This window comes from Lathyrus oleraceus, chromosome 5 (assembly GCF_024323335.1).
Source record: "Lathyrus oleraceus cultivar Zhongwan6 chromosome 5, CAAS_Psat_ZW6_1.0, whole genome shotgun sequence".
Lineage (NCBI taxonomy): Eukaryota > Viridiplantae > Streptophyta > Magnoliopsida > Fabales > Fabaceae > Lathyrus > Lathyrus oleraceus.
Window position 1 is genome coordinate 555,844,119 of NC_066583.1, and position 15,510 is coordinate 555,859,628.

The window sequence follows — 15,510 nt, forward strand, 5'->3', positions numbered from 1 at the left end:
TTTCAAATCTTGGATTCCGGCATCTCTTCGCCGTCACCAATCGCATCCGATCACGGGGTAGCATCTGAATCGCTTCTCCTAAACGATTCAAATCAGCAAAGCCTTCATCTCTCGTCCTCACTTCCACCATCATCGCGGTTCAACGATCCTTCATGGATTCACAACGTTCCTCAATCCGCAATGGTTCGCATTATTCATCATGTTCATTTATCATTATCGAAAATTCGAACTTCAATCCACGAATTCACATTGCGTCCAACAAAAATCGAAATCAACGATATCAAATCGCGACGGTGTCATGGAATTGAGCCTAAACGAAAAGCAGGGAGGAGTAGAGTTTACCGGTTTCGACGCGGCTTGCAAGAACAGGTGCGAATCCTATATGTTTCTTCTAAAAATTATGCTCTTGTGATGCGTGAATTGTTGGTTGTGAGATGCTTCTTCTCTCTGTTCTGAATTTCTTTTATGAAAGTTTTGGCTTCTCTGCATCCTCTGATTTCTGAAGTGTCGAATGATTATACAGGATTCAATTTCGGTTAGAAACTCCAAATGAAATTCAGTTGAAATGCTATTGTAATTCCTAGTTGGTTACAAATATTAAAAAGTTGGTTAGAAATTGAAATTGAAATGAAATTTCCAATGTACTGCAAATGAAATTCACTTTTCCCGCTTCACCAAAAAATGCACGGCTGGTGTTTAATGTAGGTTAGTAGAAATTCAATTTGTGACAATGAGCTTTGTTAGTTATTAATGGAATTCTTCTTGTTTTTGAACTATACTATTCCTGAATGTTTAAAGCTAGTGAAAAACGTTTAGAAAAATTATGCTGTTAGTGAAAATGATTTTAATGAAATGTAAAACCACATGCTAAATCAATGTGTTAGTGGGGAAAAAATTGTCTGTTAGTTTTGTGATGTTATTAGGTTGGTTAAGTTTATAGTTGATGGTTGGTTATGAGTTGTAGTGTAATTGAGCTTCAGTCGAAAAACTTGCTTGCTGTTAATATTGATTGGATTATTGTGTTATTTTATGAACTGTTCTAAAACTTGTTGAGAATGGACTGTTTGAATTGAATGCACGCATGCCAATGGTATAGGATGAAAGATGTTAGTGTTTGCGGTGGATTTTGGCGAACAACCTCTCATTTTTCAAAACTTGTCGAATTGGATTACTTGCAGGATCAACCACACAAATCCTAGGATATATGCAAATCTAAATAACTTTGTAAATCTCTAGAACAACTTTTGTATCTTTTATTTGGTTCTCTAAGTATTTCATGTCGAAGGTTATTGACTGAAAATGCTTTAAGTAAAAATAAACTTAGCAAGAATAAGATAAATGGCAGAATATAACTGGCGAAGCATAAAGTATCGAAAAGAAAATGCGGAAAGATAAATGACTGGAAAACGTAAAGGAAACTGGTAAAGAACTTTGAATTTTATGAAATAAAACTTTGAAAGAAATGGTGTTTGTTTACACGTACATGTTCCACATATGACTCTTTTCTCTCACACGGGCACTTTGAGTATTTACAGGAATCTTGTACAAGTTTTCACACACTTTTTTCAGATAACAACTATCCTATTTATATACAAATAAAACAACTGTTACTAACGAACAAATCCTAAAACTGTGACACTTGGCTTTCTTCCTTTCGCCAGATGCTTCCACGCGTCTTCTGCCAAATGTCACAACTCTTTTGAATTTGAAATTACACTTTACGTCGAAATGACGTCCCTCTCCAGACTCTGTCGAATTTGTCGAAATACTATAGCATCATCCATATTCGTCAAAGACGTCTTTCCATCTGCAACTATCCTGTCGAAATGTCGAACCATCATTTTGTCGAAGTGTCGAACAACACAAATGGCGTCATTTGTCGAAAGAACCATTTTGCACACTAATCTCATGGCGTCAAAAACGCATGTATACAAATTGCCCCCAGCAAAGATGTTTCGACTGTCTTGGAGAAACAGTCATTTGTTGTCAACCAGTGTTTTGATGCCATGTCATTTAATCTCATTAATTCCAAGTTTTTGTAATCTCAAATTCCAATACAGATTCATCATTACACTTTCTCCAAGATGTCACGTCTAGCCCACGTTCAGCATCTACCTCCATCATTTCCTAACATCATGGCCTCTTTTCCACTTCCACCTCTTCAACATCACCATAAAAATCAGCCACGTGTCCACGATCATCATTAACATTTAAAGTATTTTTATCATCTTCCTCCTATAAATACCCATAAACCATTTTCTCTAAACTCTTTTAACGCTTCAGAACTCCTCTCTTCATACCCATTTTTAAACTTTCATCTTTCCTGAGAAAAAGTTTCTTCTTCCTTCTCAACAATGGCTCCTCAAAAATCTTCCAGCAACAAACACTCTAAAAAGAAACAAGATTCAACTCTTCCTCCTGCGCATGATTTGAAGGGACCAACAACTATTGGAAACCAGCAATATGTTCCTGAACCTCCAAATGAGAGAGAAAAAGAATGTATCTACAAATCTCAGGTATTAATTCCTGTTCTTATTTCTGGAAACTGTCACGCTATGTTAGGTCCACTTCCGAACCCAAAGATTAAGCCAGATCGTTTAAAAGAATTTTTTCCAACCTATTTCCATATTAAACCCATAGGCGCTGGAGTGAAACCTCAACCTAAAGAGAAAATGGTAGAACAAAAAGACCCATCGAGTTCGACTGATGACGGAGAAATGAACTTAACTTATTTAAATTATACCAGGATATTTAGAACTTGTCCATGGTCGAAAGACCCTTCAGACTACTTATCTTGGCTAAATAAAGTTGAAAAGATTAAAGGGAATTTCTGGAAAGAAGTAGGTATTTTCGACCTTATCCAGTTGTCGAGAGCAGGACCCAATATTTGTCCCAATATGCTTTTGGCTTCCCTCTACTTCTGGGATAGTACCTACAACACCTTTCACCTTCCTTGTGGGATGGTTACGCCCACTCTTTTCGACGCCGCAACCATCGTTGGCCTTCATCCCAATGGGATAGATTTCAACCCTACTAACCTGAACGAAGATACCATCGCTTTCGACACCAGCCTTGCCCCATACTCTTTATTTACGTCTTACTATCATGACAAGAGTACCATGGAAGTTTCGGATGTCAAACACATAGCCTTTTTGACTCTGTGGCTATCCAAATATGTGTTTTGCTCTCGTTCCCTCCAAGTTGCCAAGAGATTCATTACCATGGCCAATCAGCTTCACGCAGGCATCAAACTATGTTTGAGCGAAATGATTTTGGCGAACCTTTACGAATCTCTGAGTGAGAGCGTACATCTTTTGAAAACCATCAAACCCAAGGTAAAATCAATTTATCAGGACCTTTTTGGATTTTACAACTATGGCTCAATGCCACATTTGAAGCTTCTCTCCCTGTAGAGCCAGAGGTAGATGAAGAAGAAGTGAAAAGCAGGACTGTCGAATGGCCAAGGTTGGTGCAACTAACGCCAACTGATGAAGGGATTAGTGTCGCATTACGCGAAAAACCGGCGGGAAAACAAGAACAACAGAGCCGCCACCGTGCGTTATTTATCCCAAAAGAGGGAAAGGAAACGCTCAGAGTAAACCTGGAAAGAACATGGTCTCGCGACCAGAGAGAATGGGATCGGGAGTCGGTTATGCGAAGGGAAGGTATTAGCACCCCTACGCATCCGTCGTACTCGACGGGATCCACGCACAATAGGAAGGAAAATGGTTGCTAAAACACTGCTCAAATAAACATCTACACAGGCTGAAAGAGACACAAGGAAACAAACAAGACTGACTCGGCAGGACATCGTATCCTGGGCCTACTTAGTCTATCAGGCATAGACATCAGAGTCAAAGTAGTTCGGACAGGGGAAACGACACATGCTCGCTAGGATGTCGCATCCTATGCATACGTATCTCCTTTGGACGAAGGAGAATCAGAGCATTCGTAGCTCGGCTGACACGCACACAAACGAACACAGGCAATGGCAAACGTGGAGCCTGAATGCCAATCACTGGGCTTACATCAGCATCCGAACCAAAACACACAAAGGGGCAAACGTGGAGCCTGACAACCAATTGATGGAATTATGTCAGCATCCGAACCCAAAACACACTCAAAAGGGCAAACATGGAGCCCGACAACCAATTGATGGAATTATGTCAGCATCCGAACCCAAAACACACAACAGCATACAACAAGAAGAAGGGTCTCGATTGCAACTAGGGTAAGAGAAGGGGGTCTCAATCGCAACAAGGGCGAGAGAAAAGAATTAGTGTTAGTGGTTAGTCAAACTCGACAAGACATCGCATCTCGTGCCTACGTATCTCACCTGAACATGAGAATCAGAGTTGCCGTAGTTCGGCTAAACTATTCCTGTTGGTTCGTGTTTTTTAGGTGGACAACGTCACTACGCAATCTACTGGATGCTCGACCTTTGGAGACTTACTCACCTGTAGTAGAAGGAGTGGACGTATCCTTAAGAGGGGATAATGTTTGTTTGTGTTTTAGGAAAGCTCAAGCAAGAAAGGAAGTCCTATACGAAGGAACCGTGCTACCTTAATTGTCATGCAAACGAGACTACGCGGAGTCTAGCAAACCTAGGGGATACAATCACACCACACAAACATATACAGCATGAAATAAACACACCAACAAGGGGGCTCAAACATCAAGGCTAGGCTTTAGTCGAGGGGTCATATCAACCTCAACAAACAAGCCTCTGTATCGGGGTCAGGTTAGCTCTTAACCTTGCCATTGAGGGGCTAAGGTGAAGCCAGATGAAAGGTGATGAGGGGTGTGCCTCATTGCTTCTATCTCAAGTCAGAGAGAGCATCAGACAAGGGAGCGTGGGTCCAGAATGGGGGGACCCTTCTACGCTCAGGACATAGACTCGACTGTACAATGTACAAGATCTTGGGCTTGGATCTCAATGCTACAACCATGCAATGGGAGCAAGGAGAAGACTCACAGAATAGTGGGGGATAGATTGCTTATCCCTACCTTCCACCAATTGCCTCAAATGAGGACTTTCCCTGCTTAGGACAAATATAAACATACACAAGCATTGCCTCTTAAGGAGGACTTCAGACAATGTGCCCGGCCCGGTAACAGCCGGGTCTCCAGACTACATGAAGAAGAAAGTTCTATACCTCAATGCCAATTGCTTATAAGCAAAGCAATGCAAGTTCTTAAGAGAACTGAGCAACTAAGGGTACCTGTGTAAATAGCTAACCAGTCAGTACACAATTCAAACAAACAATCAACAGTCAATATCACACAAACAGACAAATCCAATCAGACAACAATGAGCGATCCATGAACACAAGGGAATCCCCCATTAAGGCCTACAAAACACACAATTGTTAGCCAACAACAACAAATGGTTAAGCTCAAATGAAGGAGCATCATCACTCATGGAGATGCATTCTTGAACCTGAAATCACAATTCAAATGATAAGTCCAAACCACTAGGTCGAAGCCTAGGGTCAACAGAGGGAAAAAATCCAGAACAGAAGCTGATACTCCACATGAAGCTCATTTACTCAGGTGATAATATGTCCTAAAATTAAGGGAGCATGCAAAATTGAATTATTTCTAAGCCTAGGGGTAGAATAGTCATTTCACAGTTAGGGAGTAATTTTGAATTAAATTTCTATTTATGAAAGTTCTAATTAGAGCAATTAAATTCTATACTATTCTAATTATTCTAAAACAAAACTCCTAAGAGATTATTTAACTCTAATCCTAAAATTAATGTTTCAAATGACTTCTATCATTAACTAAAATTCTAATTAGCTTCTAAAATCTATTTAGACTAATCCTAGAATTAATTCTAAATCAACAGTATTTCTAATGGTCCACAATTAATCCTAAAATTAATCTTTAATACTACTTCAAATGTTTTTCTTTATGGAAAATCTAAGTTTGATAACTCCTAAAACTCTGTTTAGTTCTAGTGACTAATTAGCTCTAAGACCAAATTTTAATACCTAATTAAAGTCCTAAGAACTAATTAACTAGCCTATTAATCTGAGATCTAATGCTTCTACATAATCCTAATCCTTCTAATCAGCATCTAACCATCTGGAACATAGAAATACACATGTGAGGAAGCGTATAGGTGAAGTCCAAGAAGAATTCACCAAACGCGCTTTTTCGCAAAAGCTACACAGGCAAAGGAAGCGCTTGCCGTTGACAAAGTGCTTAAAGAAAACTCCATGCGAACATCACATTCGTCATCACCCTGACATTCACCAGCAAACATCGCTGTTCGCGGACACTTCACCATCTCGGATCGTTCAACAGTCTAACGCGATTCGCGTCCATCCACCATCAACAATCAACTACTCAAACTTACGAAATCAACAACATCAGCTATCCTAATCTACGGAGCCGAATCGCAACGGCATCAACAAATTACTCGAGCACGACGAAAAAGAAGAACAACAACTCACCGGCGATGACGACGGGAGGACGGATCGGCGACGGCTACGAATGGATCGGTTTTGATGTGTCGCCGCGTTCTTCTTCCTTCTGTTTCAGTGCTTGCAATCTTCTTGAATTCGGTTAGAATTTCTCCTTGCCGCGAGCTTCGCCTCCACTTGTATTCAATGCTCTTCTTCTTCTACCTTTCTTGGAGCGATTCCGGTGAGATGTTGATTGTTGACGGTGAAGGTGTCGTGAATCGGTTACGGTGGTTGAAGATTCTACGAGGATGATCGGAGGTTGGTACAGTGAATGTGGTTGAAGAACCGAGGTGGAAGAGGAGGTTGAAGTGGTGGCCTAGCTCTGCCGTGTGGAGCTTCGAATGATGAAGCTCCCACAACAATGGAGAATGAGCGTGTACTGAAGGTGAGGACTGAGTGCAGAAGCTTCTGGGAATCAGGGAAAGATCGTTCGAACCCAATGATTGGCAATGATTGCAGCTTATATAGCACAATCCCAAGGGCAAATTGGAGAATTAAGTATGAATCATCCAGCTGGCACCTGAGTGAACGAGAAGGTGAGTTTCTACATCGTGAATTAAGTCACGTGTTATTTTGACACCAGTTTACTCTCTAATCCATTGGCTTCAAATTCTTCGATCCACTGTGGATACCTATATTGAACTAGTTTGTATTCAATAACCGGTTTGTTGCTTGAATAATCACTGATTTGAATTGGACTGTCATTTGGATGACTTGCTTCCTTATCTGAACTGCTCTTTCATGGTCTATGCAGGTTTGTGGTCTCATTCTCTCGCCCTTTCACGTGCCGTTTTGGTTTTTTCAACTTTTCTTTTGGCTTGTGTTGCTGCGTGCCGCTCATGTTTCAGCTTTTGGTAGTTGAGTTTGGACTGCAGTTAGCGGCTTGTACTTGCGTTCACATTTGGAATATGCGTGCTATGAGCTACGTTTGACACTGGCTCGGAGTTTGTAGCAGTTTGGATTTGCCGTCGTACAGTTGCCGTTGGGTTGTGAAGCTTGTTGCATTTCGGTATTTCGCAGCTTGCACCTTGAACGTGTTGATGTTGCTTTAGTATGAGCTGTGTTTTGGACAGAGTTTGGCAAATGTTCTGCAGGCTCGTCATGTATGATGTAGCAGTATTAATGTGGACTTGTGCAATGGTTTTGTTGTACTGTGAGTTATCCAATACTCTGACTTAATTTTCCTTGCAGTTACAACTTCAATATGCTAAACCAGGTCAGTCCAGAATTCACTCTTGAGCTGATTATACCTTGCCCTGTTTTCTGTGTAATGGTGGAAACCCTGTTAACTGAACTTGATGATGGATACAATAAGTAATCTACTGCAAGACTGCCCTTTCTGGCTTGATCATTGATGTTGGATTGCAGGATGTTATTGGCTCGGTTTTTTGCATTAACTGCCTGACATGCTAGGATGAGAGCCCTTTGTGGCATGTGAATGTTGTTGTTTGATGTTGTGTTTGTCTGTTGTAAATGCAGGTTGGTATTCCATGATAGAAACACATACTCACTCAAGGTCTGATTTGTTAGAATGAATTGCAACAAAGTGTTGCAAAATTCTGCAATACTTCATGACAGGCTGGATAATGGTAAGTGAGATACCCCTCCTGATTAGTTGTAATTTTATGTATTAATTCCTTGGTCATGACCATGGTTCTGTTCTGGTTTTGACTTGTGGTTCATTGTTTTGCTAGGTATGATGATAACTCGTTCAACAAAGTGACCACTGTTGGATTCAACTATAAGTGAGATCCCCGTCCTGGCTTGGATTCTGCAGCATTGAATTGCTAGGTCTGTGGAATATTATAACTGGATTTAAGTGTCAACGGGCTACACTTGGTCTTTAACAGGGAGCTTTGTCTATTGCAGCGTATGGCTAGGGGGATGAGGAAACCGGCCATCACGAAGTGCATTGCCAACGGAATCAACAAATAGACTTGCAGGTCTGCCCTCAAGATCATATATACTTGACTTGTTAATAAGACCACCAGAGACAAATTGGAAGCTCCGGTACGGAAAGGTGGTTCACGAACCTGGCTATATGGTCCTGTTGGGAGATTCATGAGGCTGAGGTTGAAAGTTGCGGCCTGGAATATTAAACTGAACATCAGAGCCGGCTGGTTGCTTAAGCATGGTTGGCTGAAAATTATCCATGGAGTTTAAGGCCTGTCCCGAATGAAGTGCAGGTGCAGCTCCATGATTCCTGAGAAGCGCTGAAGAGTTTGCTGCAGAAAGAGGCTGATTTGGACCTGTTGGATGTTGCCTCTTATCATGACCTGAATTGGATTTTTTTAATTGCAGGTCCCATCTCTACTTGACAGTGTGCCAACTGGTTTATACGCAGGCTGCTGCAGGATGATGGCATGATGGTGGCATTGAGTCTCAAACCAAACTCACGAGCATCCTTTCCTTCAACTGGCCAATGTAAGTGTAGTATCAAATCATGTGACTGTGAAGCTTGGTTTTGGTGCACGCAAGTCCCTGTTAGCAGTGCAGCATCATGGTTGGCAAAAATCACAAGACCAAGTCATAGCAAGGTACACATGGAGTTGAAAATGAGACAAGCTACTTGGACATGAAGATACAAAGTCAAACCCATCAAAAACGACTCTTGGATGATAAATCACGGGAAAAGAGCTAGATTAGGCCCTAGATGGTTAAAAATGGATGAGTTGACTTTGGTCAAAGTTGACCAAAAAGTCACCCGTTGACCAAAGTCAACAATTGGTTAAAGCTTATTTTTTTTTTGTATTTTCCCCAATGCTTGTACATTTGTGATGAATTGTAAGTGATTGTGAATGAATGTGAGATTATGACTTGATCTTGACACTTGAAATTAATTCTTGAACATGAATGGATACTTGTAATTATCATGAATCAAAACTTGACTTTGTAGTGGATTAATTAAAACCTGACATGGAATGCCTTACATGACAGGGCCAATGAACTCTTCACAGATGAATCACAGGAATCAAAACTTGAGTGAATGACAAGGCTTGAATGTGCATAGGTCATGACTTAAGGGTTTGGGTTGACTTTGGTCAAAGTTGACCAAAAAGTCAACCGTTGGTCAAAAAGTCAACTATTGGTTAACACACCTCTCTTTGCATTCTTTCATGTAACGGACCCGTCATGATCATGTAATGAATGGAATTTCTTCACCTGAATGAACTAGGAACAAGAAGTTGCTGAATGCCATTTAACCAAACAAGGAGATCAAGCATCTTGAATGATGATGTACCAGCCGAACTAAGATTAGGAGGCCACAATATAGGAGTTTGACCCGATTAGGGTATGGAACCATGACCAAGTAAAGGCCTTTAAAACAGAGTCTCGGCACCTCCAGAAACCACCATTGACACCAGATTTAATCATAATACCCAAACATCTCCACACTAGGCTTCGATTGGGGCCACCCCGAATTCACTAAGAAATCCTAGTTGCCACTAGGTGTAAACATAAAGCTCTGAATTCAAGTCACTACCATCTTGTGTTGAACCTAGCTTATATAGATGAAATGCATGCTCATGATGATATGCAAATATTAATAACCTAAAAATGAAATGAATGTACAAATGGTAGGGTGCAAATTTGAGGTGCTACAGCTGCCCCTATTCAATCAGCTGGGAACCCGAATGGATGAGAGCAACGGCTGTCAGACTTTCAGGGTAAACAGGGATTGAATACCGAGTACCGTAGAAATTTGCACACTGCTGGGACTTATTTCTCTATTTTCCTTTTTTCCGAGGTACAACCACATCCAGACATCGACACACGATGAATGGGATCAGAAATCATCTCAACTAGATGCCAACGGACAACTAGGAAAAACTCAACGTTTACCAAGACCAACGGAGAGGTACGTCAACTCTACTGGGACGACCAGGAAAGGACACAACCACACGTCAGCGGACGTAGCGGGAAAAACTCAACGTTTACCGAAACCAACGGAGAGGTAAATCCACGTGGGGATAGGTACAACTAGACGTCATAGGACGCATAGGGAAAAACTCAGCGTTTATCGAAACCAACGGGGAGGTAAATCAACTGGGGACGACCAGGACAACTCGACCAGACGTCATAGGACGAAAGGGAGACTCAACGTTTATCGACACCAACGGAGAAGGAGAAAACTCAACCAGACATCATAGGATGAAAGGGAGACTCAACGTTTATCGACACCAACGGAGAAGGAGAAAACTCAACCAGACATCATAGGATGAAAGGGAGACTCGACCAGACGTCATCGGACGAAAGGGAGAAGGAGAAAGCCACTTCACGAGGGAAAGGCATCACAACCGGAAACCGAATAGGACGTCTACTGGGAATTCTGGCTGGGAATCAACCAGACATTAATGAATGACTGGGAAGAGGGTATACAATCAAACGTTCGCGGACGAATGAGAAAAACACAACGTTTATCGAAACCAACGCGGAGGTAGATCCACTGGGGGAAGGATACAACCAGACGTCATCGGACGACTAGGAAACACTCGACGTTTATCGACACCAACGGAGAGGAGGAATATTCTGAGGGGAATCATCTGGTACTACCAAATGATCTGCGGGGAATAAGCAACTATACGTCATAGGACACATAGGAAAAACTCGACGTTTATCGACACCAACGGAGAGGAGTAATTTTCTGGGGACGACCCTGTGGGGAAAGATATCAACTATACATCATAGGACGCATAGGAAAAACTCAACGTTTATCGACACCAACGGAGAGGAGGAAACTCTTCTAGGGAGAGTGAACACAACCAAATTATCAGCGGATAACTGGGAAAAACTCGACGTTTATCGACACCAACGGAGAGGAGGATCAAATTCACTAGGGAAGGGACGACGTTACGAACATCGAAAGATGACGTTTACCGACGTCAAAGAAGACCAGACACTTACGCATGACTGGAAATCACCGAAGAGATGGTGTTTACCGACACCAAGGAAGACCAGACACTTACGCATGACCGGAAATCACCGAACGATGGTGTTTACCGACACCAAAGAAACAACCCTCGCGGGTGCTGACGAGATACTGACATCTACAAGATGACAGGGCAAGGCTTGACACTTGCAGGGGGGTCTCACTGGGGAGAACAATCTTTTCTTTCCAACGGATGAGGAAATAAACCTCTGTGGGGATTACCCTGAATGCCATCAGGAGCAACTGTAGCAAACATGCTGTACAGGTTGAACAAACATCCGCCTCTGCCGGGGATACTGTCTGATTGGGTTTTGGAACACATGAATGCATATGTTTGAATTTTTCTATGGCGTAATGCTCCATATTGAATGGAAATGCTACGCGTTTTGAGGATGCAATGATTACTACATGCAAAATGCGAATGAACCCTGGCTATGGAGCCAAAAGATCAGGTACTCCAACTTGGCGGGGAGACTCTGACTGAGGCATACTCTGCAGGGAGAGCCTTCATCTGGGAATGCTTTGCGGAGAAAGCACCGACTTCTCACTCATGCTGGAGAAACAAAACTGTTGCCGGGAACAGGATAGACTTCGCTGGGGATATCCTTCACAGGATCCAATCCACTCGGGGACTCCACTTGGGAAGCAAATAAACAATACTCCGCTGGGGAAGTAGACCAAGCAACTCTTTGGGGATGGTACTCGCCAGGGAATAACAAGACATCTTTACCAGAGATTGATAAAGCGACTTCACTGGGGAAGATTCCACCCAACCTTAGGTAGAACAGCTCTGCTTCGGGGAATAACCACTACTCCACTGGGGACGACCCCCACAATCCATAGGTAGACTAAACTCAGCTGGGGATGCCAATACCGATCTGTCACGGTAGCTCGTCCAATCCACAAGTAGGATGAACTCTGCTGGAGAGATATTTCATGAAACCCGCTCCACTCGGGGAACTTGCTGAGGAACAACCCACACCACTCTGCTGAGGAGAACAACTCTGGTGGGGATGATAACACATCATATCATACTGGAGATAGACCTTCACAACCCTGCTGGGGAGAAGCACTCACGACCACGCTGGGGATAACAATACCACAAACCCAACTGCTGGGGAACAACATTCTCACGACAAACTCCGCTGGGGGAACTCCTGGGGAAACGCCCGCCAGGCACTCAGTGGGGAGCTCAGCTGGGGAACCCATCAGCACAGGCCTGCCGGGGATAGGCAGTCTTTGGATTTGCTGAGGAAAGAAGGTACTATCCACAGGCACCACTGCAGGGGAATAAAGCTCTGACAACTCTCAAACTTGCCTGGGGAAGAAAATACTTGCTGGGAAAATGCTCACGGATGACGACCTGCAAGACAATTCAACACAATGCCCCAAGGGTACATGGACAAGATATGCTCAAGTGTCCTCAACATTCAAAATGATTTTCAAATGTTTTATCCTTCTGCAAGTTATGGTTAAGCCCTCATGTTTTATTATATGCAATGTTTATCAAAAATTCGGACGTTTTTGCAAACAAAACAGTAAAAATAAAACAAAGAGCTTTTTATCTGAATAACGACTTTTATTGATTGAAAGTGTGCCTGAAAAGGCAAATACATCGGGAAGCAATTCCTAGAAAGAGGTAATTGCGCACAAAAGGAAAATAAACTATCCTAATGGCAATGTGAATACGGCATCCACTATTTCCCAATCCTGTTATAACCCACAGATCATCAGTTTTCCTCCCAACTCCTTGCTTTCTGAGAAGAATGACTGGACCGATCACATCTTTCGAGATGGCAGACGAATGAGGCGCGATGAAGTACAGGTAACTCAGACTGTAGTCTCCGCTTTAATCCCTCTTCTGGCTGGATCGCCCTTTCGGGTTTTCAATCCACCGGGATACCCATTTTTGCCTAAGCCGCCCATTGCGGGTTTTCGACTTACCGGGTGTACAAATTCTTTTCATTTATATCCCTAATTTTTGCCCGAACCTTTTCTTTCTGTTTTTTGGTTCGCCGGGATGCCCTTTTTTGCCTGGACTCTTTTGTTCTTTTTGTCCAGCGGGTCAATTTACGCGAAGTATTTTTTGACTACATCTGAGTTAACAGGGGACGGAAAATCTTCACCATCCATCGTTGCGAGCATCAAGGCTCCACCGGAGAAAACCTTCTTCACAACATATGGACCTTCATAATTAGGAGTCCACTTGCCCCTGTTGTCGGTACCGGGAGGAAGGATCCTCTTCAAAACTAGATCACCAGTTTGAAATGTCCGAGGACGCACTTTCTGATCAAAGGCTCGCTTCATCCTTCTCTGATATAACTGCCCATGGCACACAGCTGCTAGCCGTCTCTCTTCGATAAGGCTTAACTCGTTAAACCTTGTACGAATCCACTCGGCTTCGTCCAGCTTGACATCCAATAACACCCTCAGAGAAGGGATCTCCACTTCAACTGGTAGGACTGCTTCCATACCATACACAAGGGAGTACGGGGTTGCCCCGGTCGACGTGCGCACTGAGGTACGGTACCCATGCAAAGCGAAAGGCAGCATCTCATGCCAATCCTTGTACGTAACGACCATCTTCTGCACAATCTTCTTGATGTTCTTGTTAGCTGCCTCTACAGCGCCATTCATCTTTGGTCTGTAGGGAGAAGAATTGTGATGTTCGATCTTGAAATCTCTGCATAGGTCTTTCATCATCTTGTTATTGAGATTCGAACCATTGTCAGTGATGATTCTCTCAGGAACTCCATAACGACAGATGATTTCCTTCTTGATGAACCGGGCAACCACTTGTTTGGTAACATTGGCATAGGAAGCTGCTTCCACCCATTTGGTGAAGTAATCAATCGCGACCAGGATGAAGCGATGTCCATTCGAAGCAGTAGGCTCAATCTTCCCGATCATGTCAATGCCCCACATGGCGAACGGCCAAGGCGAGTTCATGACATTCAACGGGCTTGGTGGTACATGCACTTTATCAGCATAGATCTGGCACTTATGGCATTTCCGAGCGTATTTGAAGCAATCGGATTCCATAGTCATCCAGTAATATCCGGCTCTCAATAGTTTCTTGGACATTGCATGACCACCAGCGTGGGTACCAAACGAACCCTCGTGCACTTCTTGCATCAACATGTCTGCTTCGTGTCTATCCACGCATCTGAGCAAGACCATGTCAAAGTTCCGCTTGTACAGCACATCATCCTGATTCAGATAAAAGCTTCCAGCTAGCCTTCTCAGGGTTTTCTTGTCATTCTTTGATGCACCTTCAGGATACTCCTGAGTCTTGAGGAAGTTCTTGATGTCATAATACCACGGTTTCTCATCAATAGCATTCACAGACTCGGCTGCAAACACATACGCAGGCCTCTCGAGTCGATTCACAGCAATATGTGGCACATGATTCCACCAATGAACTTTTATCATGGAAGATAAAGTAGCCAAAGCATCAGCCATCTGATTCTCATCCCGGGGGACATGGTACAACTTCACCTTCTTGAAGAACGTCAGTATTCTTCTGGTATAATCTCTATACGGAATCAAATGCGGCTGGTTCGTATTCCAATCTCCATTGACCTGATTGATCACTAGGGCAGAATCTCCAAATATGTCAAGTGTTTTGATCCTCAGATCAATGGCTTCTTCTATCCCCATGATACAAGCCTCATATTCAGCTTCGTTGTTGGTGACATCAAACGTCAATCTGGCAGAAAAAGGTATATGAGCACCTTTAGGATTGATCAGCACTGCACCAACACCATTACCGTTCACATTTACGGCCCCATCAAACATCAGTGTCCACTTGTCATCAGGATCCGGTCCTTCCTCGACAAGAGGCTCTTCACAATCTTTCATCTTTAGATACATGATGTCTTCATCAGGGAATTCAAACATCATAGGCTGATAGTCATCAATCGGCTGTTCGGCGAGATAGTCTGACAAAACACTACCTTTGATAGCCTTCTGAGACGTGTATTGGATATCATACTCTGTTAAGATCATCTGCCAACGGGCAACACGTCCGGTGAGAGCCGGCTTCTCAAAGATGTATTTCACTGGGTCCATCTTAGAAATCAATAAGGTAGTATGGTTCAACATATA

At 42.8% G+C, this 15,510-nt stretch overlaps 2 protein-coding genes across 3 annotated transcripts in view; both read left to right on the forward strand.

The window, feature by feature from the left end:
• Positions 1 to 229: 229 nt before the first annotated feature.
• The window catches only part of LOC127086363 (uncharacterized), a 32,332-nt gene continuing 17,051 nt past the window's right edge, over positions 230 to 15,510 (forward strand). The window contains exon 1 of the mRNA XM_051027113.1: positions 230 to 369. The gene's annotated coding sequence lies outside the window, so the exon portion shown is untranslated. The remainder of the gene's footprint in view (positions 370 to 15,510) is intronic.
• LOC127086362 (uncharacterized) lies at positions 1,889 to 9,302 on the forward strand. Of its 2 annotated transcripts, XM_051027112.1 has the most exons (5): positions 1,889 to 7,009; positions 7,228 to 7,689; positions 7,953 to 8,062; positions 8,168 to 8,264; positions 8,343 to 9,302. In XM_051027112.1, exon 1 carries the CDS (start codon positions 2,355 to 2,357, stop codon positions 3,411 to 3,413), a length of 1,059 nt encoding a protein of 352 aa, XP_050883069.1. In that variant the 5' UTR covers positions 1,889 to 2,354; the 3' UTR covers positions 3,414 to 7,009; positions 7,228 to 7,689; positions 7,953 to 8,062; positions 8,168 to 8,264; positions 8,343 to 9,302. The 2 variants fall into 2 exon arrangements, with proteins under 2 accessions (XP_050883069.1, XP_050883068.1); XM_051027111.1 differs by having other exon boundaries at positions 8,168 to 9,302.

Bases quoted from the DNA above. Each gene is read 5' to 3' on its own strand.
- LOC127086362 (XM_051027111.1), top strand. From the start codon at position 2,355: ATGGCTCCTCAAAAATCTTCCAGCAACAAACACTCTAAAAAGAAACAA.